General features: G+C 37.8%; 1 protein-coding gene across 2 annotated transcripts in view; it reads left to right on the top strand.

The window, feature by feature from the left end:
* Window positions 1-1,590: 1,590 nt before the first annotated feature.
* CREB3L1 (cAMP responsive element binding protein 3 like 1) overlaps window positions 1,591-17,474 on the top strand; it is a 493,540-nt gene continuing 477,656 nt past the window's right edge. For both annotated transcript variants that reach the window (XM_044082632.1, XM_044082631.1), the window contains exon 1: window positions 1,591-1,992. In XM_044082632.1, coding sequence (XP_043938567.1) covers window positions 1,891-1,992 — 102 coding nt within the window. In that variant the 5' untranslated portion in view covers window positions 1,591-1,890. The remainder of the gene's footprint in view (window positions 1,993-17,474) is intronic.

Below are 17,474 nucleotides of genomic sequence, written 5' to 3'. Positions count from 1 at the left end.
CTGTCCATCACCATTGCAAATAAGAAAGGGCTCAGAGCTGATCCTTGATGTAACCCCACCTCCACCTTAAACGCATCAGTCACTCCCACCGCAGACCTCATCACTGTCACACTACCCTCGTACATATCCTGTACCACTCTTACATACTTCTCTGACACTCCTGACTTCCTCATACAATACCACAACTCCTCTCTAGGCACCCTGTCATATAGGGTTGCCACCTTTTCAAATGGGCAAAGTGGGACATTTTTGGTACAAACATCAGATTTTACAGGCCGACACATACCCACGGTCAGTACAAAAGTTAGAACTTAAATTTTTTGCCTAAATAAAAGCTTATTCTTGCAGCATTTTAGTTGCTTATTCTGTTTCTTATAACATTTAGGCATTTTAGATACAAAATAACTGCTTTATGCAACTATTACATAAAATATAGGAAGTAATTTTGTTCTAAAATCTCAGGACATTTGCCATTTTTACAATTTTTTGTCAGGACACAACTGCCCAAAGAGGGACTGCCCCTCGCAAAGTGGGACAGGTGGTAACCCTACTGTCATATGCTTTCTCTAAGTCTACAAAAACACAATGCAACTCCTTCTGATATTCTCTGTACTTCTCCATCAACACTCTCAGAGCAAACATCGCATCTGTAGTGCGCTTTCCGGGCATGAAACCATACTGCTGATCACTAATCATCATACACACACACACACATTTTCACCATACACTATATTTAATGAGTGAATGAGCAATGTGATTGATGACATTTTTTTTTTCAAATGTATTTATTCCACATAGTCTCACCAATATTTTTGTGGATGTCAGAAAAGGTATAAGGCTGGTCACTTTTCGTCGTTTTTTTTTTCTTTTCTTTAATTAATCGTGTGTTTCATTTCTTCTGTATCCAATTAGGACAATAAACTCAAACTTTCAGTATCATATAATAATAAAATACAAAAATCGGAGCGCAGAAAGTACTGCAAAGTGAATAGACCTAAAAAAGCATGTTACAAATACTTAAACTTTCCATGGATATTCCCACTCTTGAAAATGTATCCTAAAATCTGTAGACACGTTACACGCCAAACATACAGATAATCCTGGAAAAATCGGAAGTTGACAATTCTTCCAAATTAAACGATTTATAATTGCAATATAAAACCAGGACCAAGGACCATCATATTACCCTATCGCAAGGGTCAGCAATGATCATCAGGGAGCAGGTTTCACTTAACAAAGTTTCTTCAACATTTTTTATAAAATTAGAAAAAACACATTTTACCTAAATGCCTCGACATTCGCCTTTTCTCCCACCCTGCACTATCCTTAAGAGAACTATTCTGCAAATAAAAGGCAAGTATTAATAAAGGTATTTGCATTATTGTAAAATCTTGGTGCTTCACGTGAATTTCAATAGACCAATCAGACATTCCAACTCGAGCCCTGGGTTTCTTGGATTTTTGTATGAAATTAGAATTCTGGTCTGCCTCTTTAAGAGCCGGCAAACAAATTATAATATGGGTTGGGTTATTTAATTATGGTAATGAATGGGATGGTCTTGGCAGTCAGATCCTTGGCAGAGAGCTGACAGAGGCAGACTTGTTTGAGAAAGGAGATCAGCCAGACGCAGTTAAAGAAAAGAAGGAAATTTCATATATCCAGACTGTTCCCCACCTCACCGTCACCCTACAAACTGTCTTAGTCGCTGAGAGTGTGTCCTTTGTACTGTCCTCAAGATCTCCTGCTCAGCTGTGATCCACCTGGGTGTTGCTGCTTACCTGAGTCGAAGGAGCATCTCTGCTCGCACGTTCGTGTTTTCTCTCTGACTGCTGAACCTCTGGCCTTAGATTTTTTTTTGGGTACCAGCAGCAGGGAATTGGGGGCACCACCATGGACACGATCATGGACCACTTCGCCACAGAAAAGCTGTTCCCAACCAACAGCTTTCTGGATCTGGAAGACCTAACTGAAGCAGATTTCCTGGGCAATGTGGTAAGAAAACTTAAGAAAACATTTCCTTTGGCATATTAATAATCGGTGTTTGTGTTACCCCCCCCCCCCCCCCACCCCAACCGGCATCAGTGCTGAGGTAGGTCAGTGCGTTGCCATCCTTCTCCGGTCCTTTGAAATCGGTTAACTGTTGGAAAATGAGAAAGAGTGCAAGTATGATTTATACATTTATAATTGTGGAGTCTCTTTGTACTGTGCTATTACACTTACTAGTTCTAAGTGCACAACTTAGAAGGTACACTACCAGTGGAAACGGAAAATCAGATCCATTCACGTCGGTGGCTGCAGAGTTAAGCTCAACTTGCCCCTGCTGGCTGCACCTCCTGCCTCCTCAGTGTTGCCTTCCTTATGTCAGTAGAAGAGCTTGCCCACTCGGTTTTCCATCTTCACCTTCAACGGCCAGACTGTTTTCACGCAGAGATATCTACAATCTGTTTCAGATCATACGCATTTACTGTCATTATGGAAGCACGGGATTTTAGGCTCAAGTATAACAAGATTTGTAGCACACCTGAGAAGTTGTGCTTTGTATTTACTGCACACGTCTGTGCATCAGATTGAGGGGGGCTTCCCTTATTCTGGAGCTCATATTTATTTACTATACCAAATTGCATCGCCGTGCGCCCCAAGGGAAAGGGATCTCTATGGTGCTGAAAGCTCCAGACCAGTGTATTTAAATACGTCTTTGTTAATTCTTTATGCTAATAGTGGATATGCACAGGCGAATGGTAAAATCCATCAATTTCTTCCTCTTCAGGTGTATAGGAATAACGTCAGTACTACACTTCTCATTTTTTTCATAAACGACCCCACGGCCTTACAGTTTTCAGGGCTGTATCCAATATATTAAGGTAGTATTTGAAATTTTAGTTATATTGTACTGTTGCTGGGTAATTTAGTTTATGATGCGTGTCTCTAGAAGTAAATAACTAAATTAAATTCTGAAGACCTCCTATAGGTGCAAGTAAATTACAAGTATCACCCCCTCAGACACACACAACTGCTGTGCTAACCACCACACAAGATATTTTACTTAATTCTCATTTGTTTAAGCTAACACACACACACACACACACACACACACACACACACACACACAGTGTCACGTATAACACCCATTAGTTTTACTTTACTGGTTACAGGTGTGCAGACAGTCAAGGTAAAAGCAAAATCTGGAGCTTACTTTAAAATGATGGGCATTTTTAACATGCACAATTATTGGAGTGCTTGCAGTTCAGGGTTTAGCAAGTGATATTTCTCCCTCTCGTTTTATTTTGGATCACAGGAGGTTAATGAACTCACTGACCAGCAACAGCAAGAAGAGTAGTGTCCAGGTCTGCCAAAAAATATCTGGTGTTGGTCTAGTAAAATGATCTTAAGGGGATGGACAGAAAAGGGGGAGAGGGAGGCTGAAGCAAATGTGGGGTTGGTGGATAAACGGCTTCAGTGATTGGAAGGCTGCTGTTACAGAAGGAAAGGCAGAAAAGCAACAAGGAAATAGAAGTAACTCTAAGAAGTAAAAAAAAAAAAAAAAAACATCTGTACGCATCCCGATTCCCACCCCCACTTCCATCTTCACAAGATTTTCCTTCATGTGAAATATAACCTTGCTGTGCTGTATTTGTTTTATTATTCCATCTTTCTAAAACTGCTTGATAGAAATGCAATGTGCCAAACTAGCGTATGGATTTATGTGCATTCATTACTGATAATGTACTGATTTACAGAAGTTTGTTGAATGGGAAAGAGGGCTTGCATACCTCTCAACTGTACAAAGTTTCGCAGAATGTCCAGATTTTTGCCTCATATTTATGTTCTGTTTTTCATAAAATTGTGGTTTTCTGGCAAATTAGTGGCAAACCATTAAAGACTGAAGTTAGAAAACAATGACAGCATTTGAGTTTCAGACTTCATACCCTTCAGAAAATTCATGCTAATGCAAAACCTGTTATTCTATAGACTTTGAGTTTGTAAGAGCATTATTTATAAATTGTCCCTATTTTTGGGCATTTGTACCACTTTTATTTAAGGCTTTGTCCAGATTTCTTGTTCTAAGAGGCTGAGAGGTATGGATGCGAGTATGTATCCCCCTCTCCCAAAAGTGTTTTGAAATGCCAAAGCAGACCAGACCCAGAAGGTTGATAACTATTTTTGCAAGAGCTATTTACCTGCACGGATTGCCTTGATAGTCACAAGCATTACTCGGTTCATCTTTGCCAATAAATCTCAGGTATCACAGGTCATATAGTGACTGATGCAGACATGGAGAAATGCTTTTCAATGTCATGACCAATTCTCAGCTTGTACAAATTATTCATGCAACCAGTCAGCTACCTATGCAGTGCTCCTGGAATGCACACTGAAATGTGAGTACTTTTGCAGTGAAATTAAGTTACAGATAAAACCTATCAGTGTATATAAATATATATATATAAATATATATATATACATATATATATATATATATATATATATATATATATATATATATATATATATATATATATATATATATATATATATATATATATATATATATATATGTATATATGGATCTACTTCACTTACCCAAAAAATCACATCGCTGACATTCACTTCACCAAGATGAATACATTGACAAACCAGAAGACCGACATCTGGAACACCGACATTCCGACCTGAGGTAAGTAACGACTTAGCCATCCCAAACTCCCCCTCCCAAAAAAACAAAACTAAACCCAACCATGTGGGGGACTTCGCCCCTTACACCCCCCTAACTAAATATATCAACTCCAAGATTGCACTACCGCAGGGGTAAGGGGCAAAGTTCAACAGGATAGCCAAGCGATTACTTACCTCAGGTAGGAATGTCAGTGTTCCAGATGTCGGTCTTCTGGTTTGTCGGTGTATTCATCTCGGTGAAGTGAATGTTGGCGATGTGTTTTTTTCAGGTAAGTAAAGCAGACCATATATATATATATATATATATATATATATATATATATATATATATGTGTGTGTGTGTGTGTGTGTGTGTGTGTGCACGCGTGCGTGCTTATATGATGCTGGTATGTGGATATAAATGATCATTAATATGTATGGCATAAGTGCTAGAGGTTTCAGTATGGATTCAGAGACCCTTCTGACTTTCATTTGTGATTATTTTCAAAGTGATATTGAAGCTAGTATTGTACAGGTATTGTAGAGAAAGTGTTAGGTTCATTCTGAACTCAGTAAATTTTCCAGATTCCTAAAATTTTCTCTCAGTCCCGAGTGTCTAATTTGCTCCTACATCTTTACTTCGTTCTCACTCTCAAAGTTACTTTGTGCAAAGAATGGCCCTGAGGTTTCCCTAGTTCTGCTCATGATTAAAATGGGTGAGACTGCAACTCACCGGTCATGTTTACCATGCTGCCTCAATCTCTCCATCAAGAAATGTCTCAAGTGTGCAGTTTTACTTCTTGCGATTTGTGATTTTTGTATGACAATGACAGTCATTAATGCATGATGTGCCAGGCTGCAGTTCAGTTGTGCCGGTCACATAGAGTCACTGCTGCCATTGTTTCTATTTTAGCACTGACCATTATTTGCAGTTTTTGAGTTTTCACTTTTCCCCACAGTTGTGCAGCTGTGGAGATATAGTAAACCACAGTCTTCTAAATGTTTTTTATTCTTTTCTTGACCAGATGAAACTTTGGCCAGTATGATTCATCTGCTTGTAGTTTTCTTCACTGGTAACTCGATGGTTCATAGAGGAACTGATCAAGGGTGCTTCTTACCTGTTTTGTTTTGTTCTTTTATTTGGCTGTAGGACAGACTGTGTTCCTTTTATCTTTATTCACTGGTTATCTCTGCATCTGTATCTATGCCTCATCTGCAGTCATGGCTGCCTTGTATAAGTGCATCTGAGGTAAACAAATCCATTTTGCAGACAAGTAGCTACACCATTATTCCTCTCTTCATGTGGGGTAAGATCATATCAACACCCACAGAATTAGCCTCAAGTTTAGTGACGCTGTTTGGACTTGGGCAAGAGCCCAAACATCTGCAAATCTGAACTCGTAACTCCGTCTGTTTTATCTCACACAATCTAGGTACAAGCATTCTTCATCTTCTATCAATAAATAATTCTAAAATAATTCTGCTTAAGCTTACTGGGAGACGAGTAATACTTTCTCACTCTGCTCTTGCCTGGACATCAATATATTAAGGGCAGTTTGGGAACACAAGTCAGAAATGACAACAAAGTCACTTATAGTTATGTAAACCGTTGCCACCACTGTCTCCTTTGTTTTGGTGGAACAAGCTTTTTATCTCCAAGGTGTCTCACCAGTTCACATTTTGTTTTCTCTTCTACCTGTAAGCAAGCCAACATTGCCTTAGATTACAAATTATGACTTATAACCTGCTAACACACAAGAACTGATGTGAAACCTCTTCTAGAGTATAGCTGCATTACCCCCTAACTTTGGGTTGTTCACCCAGCATTGGTTGGAAGCGACATCTACTCAACAGGTACCAGTGTATTTTGGTTCTATCCCATCTGACAGTGTTTCTACCAGTGTCACCTTACCCACAATTTACTCACTGATGGTCTGTCTAGTGCCATGCCAGTCATCACTGGTTGTACTGAAGTGGTCTTACAATTACAACATTGTACTGATACTGGCCTACCCAACACACTGATCTCAAAGTGAATGTGTTATCTATCCAACCTGTACTACAACACTGGTTTCTGCTATTGTAATCTGTGGCCAAGAATGCTAGTCTGCAGTTTTGACACTCTGAGTCTTTGCTTTCAGTACCTTTTCCTCACTTTTAGTGATTTCTTTGTTATTCAGAAGTAAAAAAATAGATTTGTAGATAGTGGTGGGCTGTCATTTGCTTGGGTGAAATCTACAATGAAAGTAATGCCCCTTAGAGTTACTTCTTATAGATTAACTTAGCCGAAGTTCAAAGACTAAATCCACTTTCACTGTTCTTGCTGCGCCTGGTTGATTACTAGCCTCCTTCCTACAAATGGATCTTTTGAGAGGTACACTGTACGTCATGGCTACCGCTGCACAATTGTCATAACATTGAGAGACTGTCTAATGACTCTATAGTGTACAGCACTGGGTGGGATTTTAATTCAGATCCTTAAGGTTCTGCTGAGCACCTTATCATGATGCTGTTTATTTTAGTTTATTAATTTGGTGCAGGAAAAAGTATTTAAAAGAAGGGAGAAAGTAATATATCATAGAATGTAGGAGTGGAGTAGGTTAAGGACTCTAACTCACAGATAGACTTATGAAGGAAAATGTGACCAGAAGTTTGAAACATGTAGGCCAACACAAATCTTTACACAAAGAAGCATCAAAGTTTGGTATATTACTTATTTATTTTATTTTTGTCATAATGTTGGGGGTGGGATCAGGACATAGTTCTGAACTACACTGATTTTTAGTGAGGTTCTGAATTTTGCCTTAAAAGTTTTTTAGTTTTACTGTATACATCATCATTTTGTGGTTTTGTCCAAAAAAAATAATAATATTAATAGTGGTAGAAGTTACACACATTTTACTTTTCAGAAATTATATATTAAGAACTATTCTCAATTCTTTCAGATTTTAAGGTATTTACAAAATCCCTAATGTGGTGGTCATTTGTCTCTGATTATCTGAGACAAGAGACTGAGATCTTTTTCTGGAGAGGGTTAGAGGTTAAAGGCTTGTGATCTTTAACATTCAGAATGCAGAGTCAACTGAATGAGTTAACAAGTGATCAGAAATATGTGGACAGAGATGCAATAACCAACCTTTTGGGGTTGAACAAAGAAAAATCGATTATTTATACCAAACCAATCAAGTTTGTTTATCACTGTTTTGTGTTTCTTTAATTAATCCAGAGTTCTGCTCATGAGTCCTTTCTGTAAAAGGGTTTTGCCTGGTCTGGTTAACTCAGTTAACCAAATACAAATAAAATAAGTAAATAAATATGTGACAGAGAGGGAACCAGGCATTTATTCAGTTTAACGAGCAGTGAACAGGTAACCAGTGAGCAATAGAAGGGGGTTAGTTAGGAAGTCCAAATCCTTTGAGCTTATAATAATATTGTTAGCTAGACTTAATTAGTTTTGGAACACAGGTGTCTGCATTTTAAAATGCATTGTTTGGTGGACTAATTATAAATCATCTTGTTTTTATTAGAGCTGTAAAGATGCTGAGGTAAGTATGCTATCATTACAGGTAAATGATTTTGAGGATTACAATACAGAATTTAGCAGAGTCCTAAATATTTCAAAGCTAAGATGGGAATCATGTCATGGAATTTAACAGGAATGGAAACCTCACAAGCTGAGTAAGCAAAACAGGTGCACCTGATTTAAGACAGTAGGGACAGAGAGAACCCACTCCTCAAAAATGCATGGCTGAGTTACTGCGCTTTCACTTTAGATCTGGATCTGAGCTGAGCGGGCAAGTGATAATGGTCACTTAGTAAGAGTAATGTTTATGTTCAGATGACAATGGTAATAGCTAGGCTGAAGGATGCTGGTGATTTAAAGCATCCAGTTTAGCAGGGATGCACTTCATTTATCTTACCTAGGTTGTATAGATGCATCATTTAGATTCTGTGGTACCAACACCTTGCATTCTGCATCTTATAAACATCTTTGGCCAATCATTTTGCTGCAAGTATAGAAGAACTGACTTGGGGTCTTGTGTGCACTGAGCACTTTGAAGGCAAAATTTAGAGGGTTCCTAATCTAGACAGGCTATAATGGATGCGTGTTCTGGGAAAGGAAAAAAAGATGCAGAAAATGTAAACATGTATGCAAATGTAGAACTGTCATGTGACAGTTTTGGCCAGTGGGTCTTGTGAAGAATAGGCAGCATGTCTAAAATTCATTTAAACTATCAAACTTACAGAATGGGGTGTTTTGACTTGTCATTTTGATAATGTGCAGTGGACACAACTATCTGCATTAGTGACTCAGAATCAGTTGATTACTAAATGAACTTTTCAGTTGTGTATGTTGCATATGAAGTGCAGAGGAAGAAAACTTTGACCTTTGACGCATAGCTCATTAGATAACACAGAATGTACAAGGGCTTAAACTGGAAGGGCATTGCTCGATTCCAGAATTAACTCATTATTAATGGGTGGTTAAATGTCTTTTTTTTAAATAACCATGCATTGTGAATCTGGTGGTTAAACAAGGAAACCATCATATTCTGAATTCTCACCTGCCAAAGCTGTAACCTGTAGTAACCAGTTGCAATGAAAGGAAGGAAAAAGAGAGGAAGTTTTTTTTCTCTTTTTTTTTTTTTTTGCTGATTTGTTTTAAAAGTCTGTTTGGTACAAAGAACTCTTTTCAGGGGAGACTGAAGTGCACAGTCTGGGTTAAATTACAAACTTGCTCATCTTCACATCCTTTGCAAGTAATCAAACCGAAAAATACAGGGATGAAAACCATAAGTGGCTGACAGGCATAAGAGATGGCAGACAGAATGTGAGTGTGAGAGTTTTCTAAATTCATATCTTAACGTGTTCCCCTAAGTCTGCCATCTGATGTGGCTTTACTATTGCATTTATGAAAAGTAGCCATTAATGCACTGTTTGAATGTACCGCTAGTCCTGAAAGACATCATGCTGTGATAATGATCCCACTCCCACTGGCTTATATAGCCTTAAGTTACATCTATTTGCACATGTGTTAAAAGAAGTGATTTTGGTAAAAATGAAAGAAGCAAAGGAATGCCACTTTTGAAGAGACATGGAATCCTACCCAAAAAATGGTCTTTTGCCTTGTGTCCGTCACTTGCCAGAATACGTTCCAGTTTCTCCTGAGACCTAGAATAGGATAAGTTTTGGGAAAATAATGAATGAAAGGCTAAATGTGCTGCTTCTTTAAAGTCTATCTGCTTGAAAATAAAGCAAACTGCTTGTACATCTACTGAAGCCTGCTTACCATTTTTTTTTTTAAATCAGGACCAGCTGTGAGTGTTTGAACATCTGCCTCATCCATTCACATCTGTATGCTTCTAGCCTTTGCTTGCAGCTGTGTGTACCATCATTAAAAGACCACAAGACCCAGTGGGGTAAATAAAATCACAAAATGTGCTGCAGTCCTGAGACAGTTAGTCTTAGAGACAATCCCACAAATAAGTCAGTGAGGAATGTTCCAGCAAGACCACTGTATGATTGCTTCTTTGAGTCAGTCTATCTTAATTATATATTTTTTATTCTTTTGTTTCTTTCTTGATTGCTGATTCATTCTTTTGCTGACTTTTATCTAGGCTACCTCTTGTGTTGTTTGGACATGCCCAGGCCCCAAGGATATAAAGGCTGTAGCTAACAGCTCTGAACAACTAAGTAACTTAATCCACTTACTACAAAAAAAAGTCAGCAAATGTTTGGGGTGAGGGATGTGTGTTTTGGGAGATAATTGTAAAATTTAATACTATCTGCGTCATTACTCTAATGGCAACATTTCTGTGAAAGGTAAAGAATTAATGTTTATCTTTCGAATGTATGTCTGCTTACATTCTGGTCTTTTTATGCATCTATCCACTTAAAAGGGCTGGGACCTTAAAGTGTGCAGTTTATTTCACAATCAGAGCATATAGATGGTTATCAATGGAGTCACATCTTGAATTACATTGTGATCTTTCATCATAAAATGCAAATGATTCCTCTGTATCTGCAAAGTCTCAAGCAAAACCAGAGACTGCATCTCACTGTTGCAGTTCATTATAAACTATGGAAAAAATTAAATATTCTCTCATCTCAGGAACTGAGAATGACATTTCAGTAACTGTTCTTTGAAAAAACTAAGCTTTAATGGCTTGGCATATCCTGGCCTTTTTCAATACACCTGCATATCCCACGGACAACAAATTCCATAACATGTAATCTAGACAGGCAACAAAATTCCTCTTTTCTAATGTTTGCGCTGATAGATGTGTTCTTTAACTATAAACATTTCAGCCGGCATCAGCTGTTTAATGCAAATTTACAGATGCCCTATGAAATCAGCCAGCAGGTTTGGATCAGTAAAGTAAGGGCAGTCTGTTTAAAGGAAATAGTTGAAAGGTATGACCAAGGTTTGTTCAAAAGCTGTTCATTCCCGACCTTCGAAGCATGCTGATATGTTGGGCTACTGCTCTGATGCTGGAAACCACTTAACCACAAAACAGATTTAACTTTCTGAAGGTGGACTTCTCAGAGACCCTTGAGTGTTCTTGCAGGTGATGGCGGTCTCTATTCCCACCATCGCCTTACTCTGCTAGTCTTTAACTTCTTCATGACTTGCTTTAGTAAAGCAATTTTCCTTTGGCCAACTTGTACTTATGTTTTTGGTAGAATCACTAACTCTTAAAATGTTCTCCCTCATACTGTCCTCTTCACTACTTTGTGGTTTATTTCCTTGCATATTTCCATTCTCCCCAGTGCATGCAGTGCCAACAAAAACAATAAAACTGATGAAGCAACATCATACTATACTTTATTTTCCCCTCTTTCCTTTCAAAACTCTGCACTCATTTCATCTAGTTGTGTCTAAAACCTTTACTGGTTCCTTTGCTCATACCTTTCTTTGTGTCATATTCATGGCTCAAACCTTTAAAGCCTCTAATAGTCTTCATCTAAAGCTACTTTATGGTCACTCTATCTTTAGGTAGGGAGGGAAAAAAAACAACCCTTGTGGCCAAATTTTCACTGACATTCCCATTTGCCGAGTTTACCAGATGACATCAAGGAACATTTCATACTGTTCTTGGGCACAGTTTTCACATCATTTGCCCTTCTTTGTCTTCCAAAACCATCCATTTATGATCCACTTGTTAAAAAAGCTAAGTTGTCTGTGTATATTACAAAACTATGAACATTTTGCCACAAATAACGATCAGCAGGTGTGTACTTGAAAAACCTTAGGATGTGATAAAAAAATAAGGAAGATTTGACCGATCTACTCAATCTGTCTGCTTTCCCACCTAATGTATAAGCTACAGAACTCTGCAAACCCATGTCTTGATTCTCCTATACCTTGAAATAGCAGATCTCTTTCATACATTCAAAATTCCCTCAGCATTTTGTAACACTATAGCCTTCCTATACGGGCAATTTCATGCACATAAGTACAAAACTGTCACTAAAAATGCTTTCATATGTTGTTGCTGAGCTGTCTTCGTGTTGTTTCTCCATTCTGTGCTTTGTGTTTCCATGATAGCTGCTGTGCTGCTGAACTTTGCTTTATTTGCAAATACATCATAATGTTTCTCTCCTATTTTCTTTCCTTGAAGGGCATACGAATAAGTCTTTCAGTATTTTTCTCATATTTCACATTTCAGGTGTAGAATTTCTCTCTACAGTAATGTACATTTATTTTCAGAGACATATCCCATACCCTGTATATACTGCTGTAAATGAGGATTTTCTGTGTGTGTCAAAAGACAAGACCTTACTGTTTTCTACTGCTGATGACTTTCTGCATTTACCTTCACTTCCACCTTCCTTTCTGACTTACTGCGTGTAATGTATGTCTTTACAGTAGCTGATATGACTCACTCAGATTTGTTTCCATTATTGATGGTGCCTGTCTCTCTGATCCATTGTATACAAAGCGCTTGGGATATTTTCTCCATCTGTACATTAAATCGACGGAGAGACTGTAGCGTTTTTTCAAACCTCAGCTAATGATGTCTAAGATAATGAGGCCTGCCAGGTGGTACGCAGTATGACTTGATGTCAGCTATATGCATAATTCTTGCTATAATAAATAGAAAGTAAGCACAGTTACTAGCAGAGGAAGTGCCAGTTAAAGGAAGTATTAGTTCTTTAAAACTGTTATTTTTTCTGGTCACTGTATTCTGCTTTCTTTTTGCTTTGGTTAATTGCTTATGTATATTCAACTGATGTGGTGTGTGAAGTAAACATTCAAAATCCACTTCCAGGAGTTCAAGTCAACTCGCAACAGCAAATTAAATCCAATGAATCCAGTAGAACTTATGTTAAAAACTTTTAATTGTGAGCACTTTCGTTCACATAAAGTAAATGAACTTCTTCAGACAATTAAGAGTACAAACAGGTATTTAAATACATTTACTAATTAATGACATCATAAAACCCACCCATTTGATTTGCATAATAAAAGATTTTAAAAGACATTTAACATTTTCTATATATGCTAAGAATGTATGTACTGCTTATAAATACTATATGTAAAGAAAATCACAGAAATACTTCTGTATGTAGTACATAATTTCATGTATTTCCTACAGTAGATACCTATATATTTTCACCTCAATAGTGATTTTACTTTTAAAATATATTTCAAAGAACAATAGTCATTCAGTCCTGGGTATGCATTGAGCTTTAGTTGCCACACATCTGTGGCAACTGCTTCAACCAGTGTACGTCTTTCTGGACTAATCTGTCACTTACTGTGACGTCTCATTCTGAGCAAAAGCTCACAGTTCTTGCCAAATGATGCCAAGGTCAACCGAGCCAAAGTGCTGAAGTTGTAGAGGAAGGAAACTAACAAAGCATTGTGTCAAAATTTCGGAATGCTCTTTTCCTAATGTTTCTAGAGTAATATTGCCAATAAAAATTTACGATGAACGAAAACAGTGGCGCTCAAAAATGCTACAGTGACAAAAGCAACAAAAGACGAATAAAATGATAGCAAATAAGGTCTCAAATCTAAAACTGAAATCAGAACTGAAGACAGGGATGAAGAAATCTATAGATTTCAGAGAAGTGATAAAATGAATGAGGAGAAAGAAAATGCATTGCCTGCAACGGACATGTCCGTGTCCATTAAAAAGTGATTAGTCTAAAGCACCGAATCAGATACAAGGTCTACTAATGATTCGATAACACCTTTGTGGTTTATTGAGCTACAACTATGTAATATAGAATAAGAACACCATTTCCACAGAAGCCACGTGTCACACTTTCCCCGTACTGGTATACATGTTGACAACATCTGTCATACTTCATGAGGACTGCTGGACCCTTCCAGTGGTAGCAGTCTATTGCCCTTTAACATCACCTTCTTGCTTCCCCATCATGGGGTTTGGTCTGGGGATGTTCCACCAGGAAGATGTGCCATTGGCCTGACTGTCTTCATTGCAGCTTCTAATTTTATCCAGTTTCACAGTAGTGAGTGGTGTTTTGCAAGAGGAATAAATGTAGTTTTGAAAGAATCTGGCCTCCCTTGTATTTTGACTTTTAGTACACTCAGTTATACCAGCAACATTTCTACGCCTTATCACTTATAATCATTTTGCCAAATTAAAATTTTAACAGATGATAAAAGGCAAGCTTGCATCACTCATTTCAGAAGAGTACTTTTTTGCACACCTCTTCTAGAAATTGTTACTTTCTTAATCATGGCTTTCCCAGTAATGAGATATATATGTAAGCCAGTAAGAGGTCCCAGTGTGTGCACCATCTTATATTTCTGATACAAAGAGACTGTTAAGAGAAAAGATTTGGTCCTGAATGTGCCCATTTTTACTAACTGTCATGGCTGGATAATCTATACTCATTCTAGTAAGAGCAGAGAGAGGATGGCAGAAGCAAATCATGCCTACTAAATAAGCGAGGAAAGATTATGTTGGTTTGGACATGTGCTGAGGAGGGATGCTGAGTATGTTGGGAAAAAGATGCTAAGGATGAAGCTACCAGGTAACAGGAAAAGAGGAAGGCCTAAGATAAGGTTTATGGATGTGGTGAGAGAGGACATGCAGCGGGTTGGTGTGGCAGAGCAAGATGCAGAGGACAGGAAGAAATGGAAACAGGTGATCCGCTGTGGCGACCCCTAACGGGAACACCCGAAAAAGATGATGATGATATAGATTATATATAAAATTTATATATATGTGTGTGTATGTATATAATGTATATGTGTGTGTGTGTGTGTGTGTGTGTGTGTGTGTATATATATATATATATATATATATATATATATATATATATATATATAAAATGTATACATACATATATATGTACACATACACATATATATATAGTTTAGAGGAGAGCAATTTGAAACTAGCTACAAAATGATACATTTCTGACAGCAGCCATTCCTCATCTATAAAAGTCAATCTAACCCTCCCCTTGTAGTAATTCTTTGTTGTTTTATTAAATACCATATTGCATGTATAGATAAGCAAAGGGTTTAAGCGAATAAAACTGACCAATTATAGAATGACTGGCTTGCACTAGACTATGGAGTTACATTTATAAAACCATTTACAGGACCAATGACATAATACATTATGCATTAGATTATCATGCTGTAACTGTTTCACACAAACACTGTTTTCAGAACATGTGCAAGTTATAGCACGTTTGAGATTCACATGTTTTAATTTGGTTACAATTTACTGGAAACATTAGGAAAACCAAAAATGTCCTTCTACCTTTACTTTTAACAGACAGCTGTTTTGGCAGGTTAGGTGTTCTCAAATGTCACAGGAATAGTGTCTTAAAGCACTGCACATTAGACTCTCAGAAAATATTAACAAATTCAGCAAGATAAAAAAAAATGAGCGGAGAAGTCCAGGTGGGCAGTGCACTACTTCTGTGTTCTGAACCAAGTGACTGTATGCTGGACTTATGCATTATCATTCAAATTTAAAACATGAAAGTCAATCGGATCTTTGAAGGATACAACGGTTTGCTGCAATGTTTACGGCTATTTTCAGGGCAAAAGCTGGTTACGATGACTTTAGGTTTCTGCTAGCTATTTTCTTAATCAGTTCATATCCAAGCAAAGGTCAAGGAAAATGCTGCATAAGCAAAATTCTTGCAGACTGATTTCGTTTGGGCTGTATAGCAGTTAAAAACAACTTTATCAGTGATTATGCATAAACACTGAGGTTGTAAACTTGTTTCTTGGTCATTTTTAAAAACAGTTTTGCTTAGAGTCATGCTCTTTTATTTGTCCTTGTTCAGTAAATGCACGTAAGTAACTGAAGTTGGTTACTCCAATATTAGAAACAGAGTATATCAACAAAATACATACGGTAAGGTATAAATGGCAAAGGACTGAACTTCTCCGTTCTTCTGTTGGTAGGCAGAGTTGTAGAAAGGAATTAATTTAATTACTATATGGGTACTGGTCTTAATTTGAAAATAATGCCATTACTGACACTGATTCAACAAGGCAGCAAAATAGAAGGTTTTAGTAAGTAAGATAACTGTGGGGCTGCTCCAATGGTATACAGAGATAAAGCTCTGATTATGACTCAGGTAACATGAATTTGATTGATGGCTCAGGGATTTAAGTTTGCAGGGTGGATGGGTTATTCCTTTCCTGAGTGAAGGGATGTTGCTGACATCTCTCTCCAGTTGAGTGCTGCTGGAGGCTTGTGCTCAGGGAAGCTGGACATTAGGCTGGAGGGGCAGTATAGATGGTCAGTGTGTGACCCTTGAGGTCTGGGGGTGGAAAATGTTGTAGTTTCCCTACACCCAGCCAGTTGTAGCTAGTGCTAGGCAGGTAGGGGACTGAGATAGGCCAGAAAAATTTTCCCCAGGCCCTGTGGATGAGCATAATAATCCATACACCTGGCCCACACCTTTGATGAGTGTAAGTCTATAATCCATAAGTAGAGCCCTCAGACAGAAGGTAGATGGGCTTATTGGGTAAGAACGAATAACTCCAGGGGAAAAAAACAGAAGTCTGGATGTAACCTTATTGGTGGGGCAGTTTTGGTGTAAGGTTTTAATTGGATCTTTTTACTTTCTGTCTCTGTATTATGATTCTTGTTGGATTGTTTTACATGTACTATTTATGCCTCTGTTGTTCTCAACAATGGTGAAAATGTTTGGACTGTCCTGATACTTCTGTCAGGTATGATATACTGTATAAATCAGTAAAAAAAAAACATAAAAAGAAAGAAGGTCATAAGTTCTATTCCCCGTTCAGGTGTTTAATTACAATACTGACACTGCATTGCTACATAACTGTGTGTGTGTGTGTGGGATGGGGGTGCACAGCCAAGTGTGTTTTCCTCCTGATGAGGTGTAAAACTAAGGTTCCAGCTGCTCATGTTGATGATAACTCCGGAGGATGTAAAAGATCCAGTGGCATTTATCTAAAAGAATATGGGAACTTTCACAGCCCTGGACAAATTTCTCCTCATCAGTATGACCACCACCTTGGGTCGCCCCTGAACAGAGGCCATAAGTGTAGAAGTAACCAGATCAATAAAAAGTAAAATAGGTAAATGTCAATTTATTGTGACTAAAATATCAAAGTTTCAAAGGCAGCAACTGAAAAATGAACTTCTGCTGATGTGTGTAGACCCAACTGATTGTGTTATGTAATACCAAATAATGACATGTCAGCATACAGGATACAGCGCTGATTTAGGAAGAAGCACAGACCAAGCTTTTAAGTCTCAGAGGTCCAACACAGATTTCCTTTTTTCTCATTCATGCCAGAAAAATCCAAGGGAAAAGTTAAAAGGAACTGAGGTTTCATGTACATG

Source organism: Protopterus annectens, chromosome 9.part0 (assembly GCF_019279795.1).
Source record: "Protopterus annectens isolate FY-2018-M chromosome 9.part0, PAN1.0, whole genome shotgun sequence".
Classification (NCBI taxonomy): Eukaryota; Metazoa; Chordata; order Ceratodontiformes; family Protopteridae; genus Protopterus; species Protopterus annectens.
Note: the sequence above shows the minus strand (reverse complement) of the source record. Positions and strands in the feature narration are given on the sequence as shown.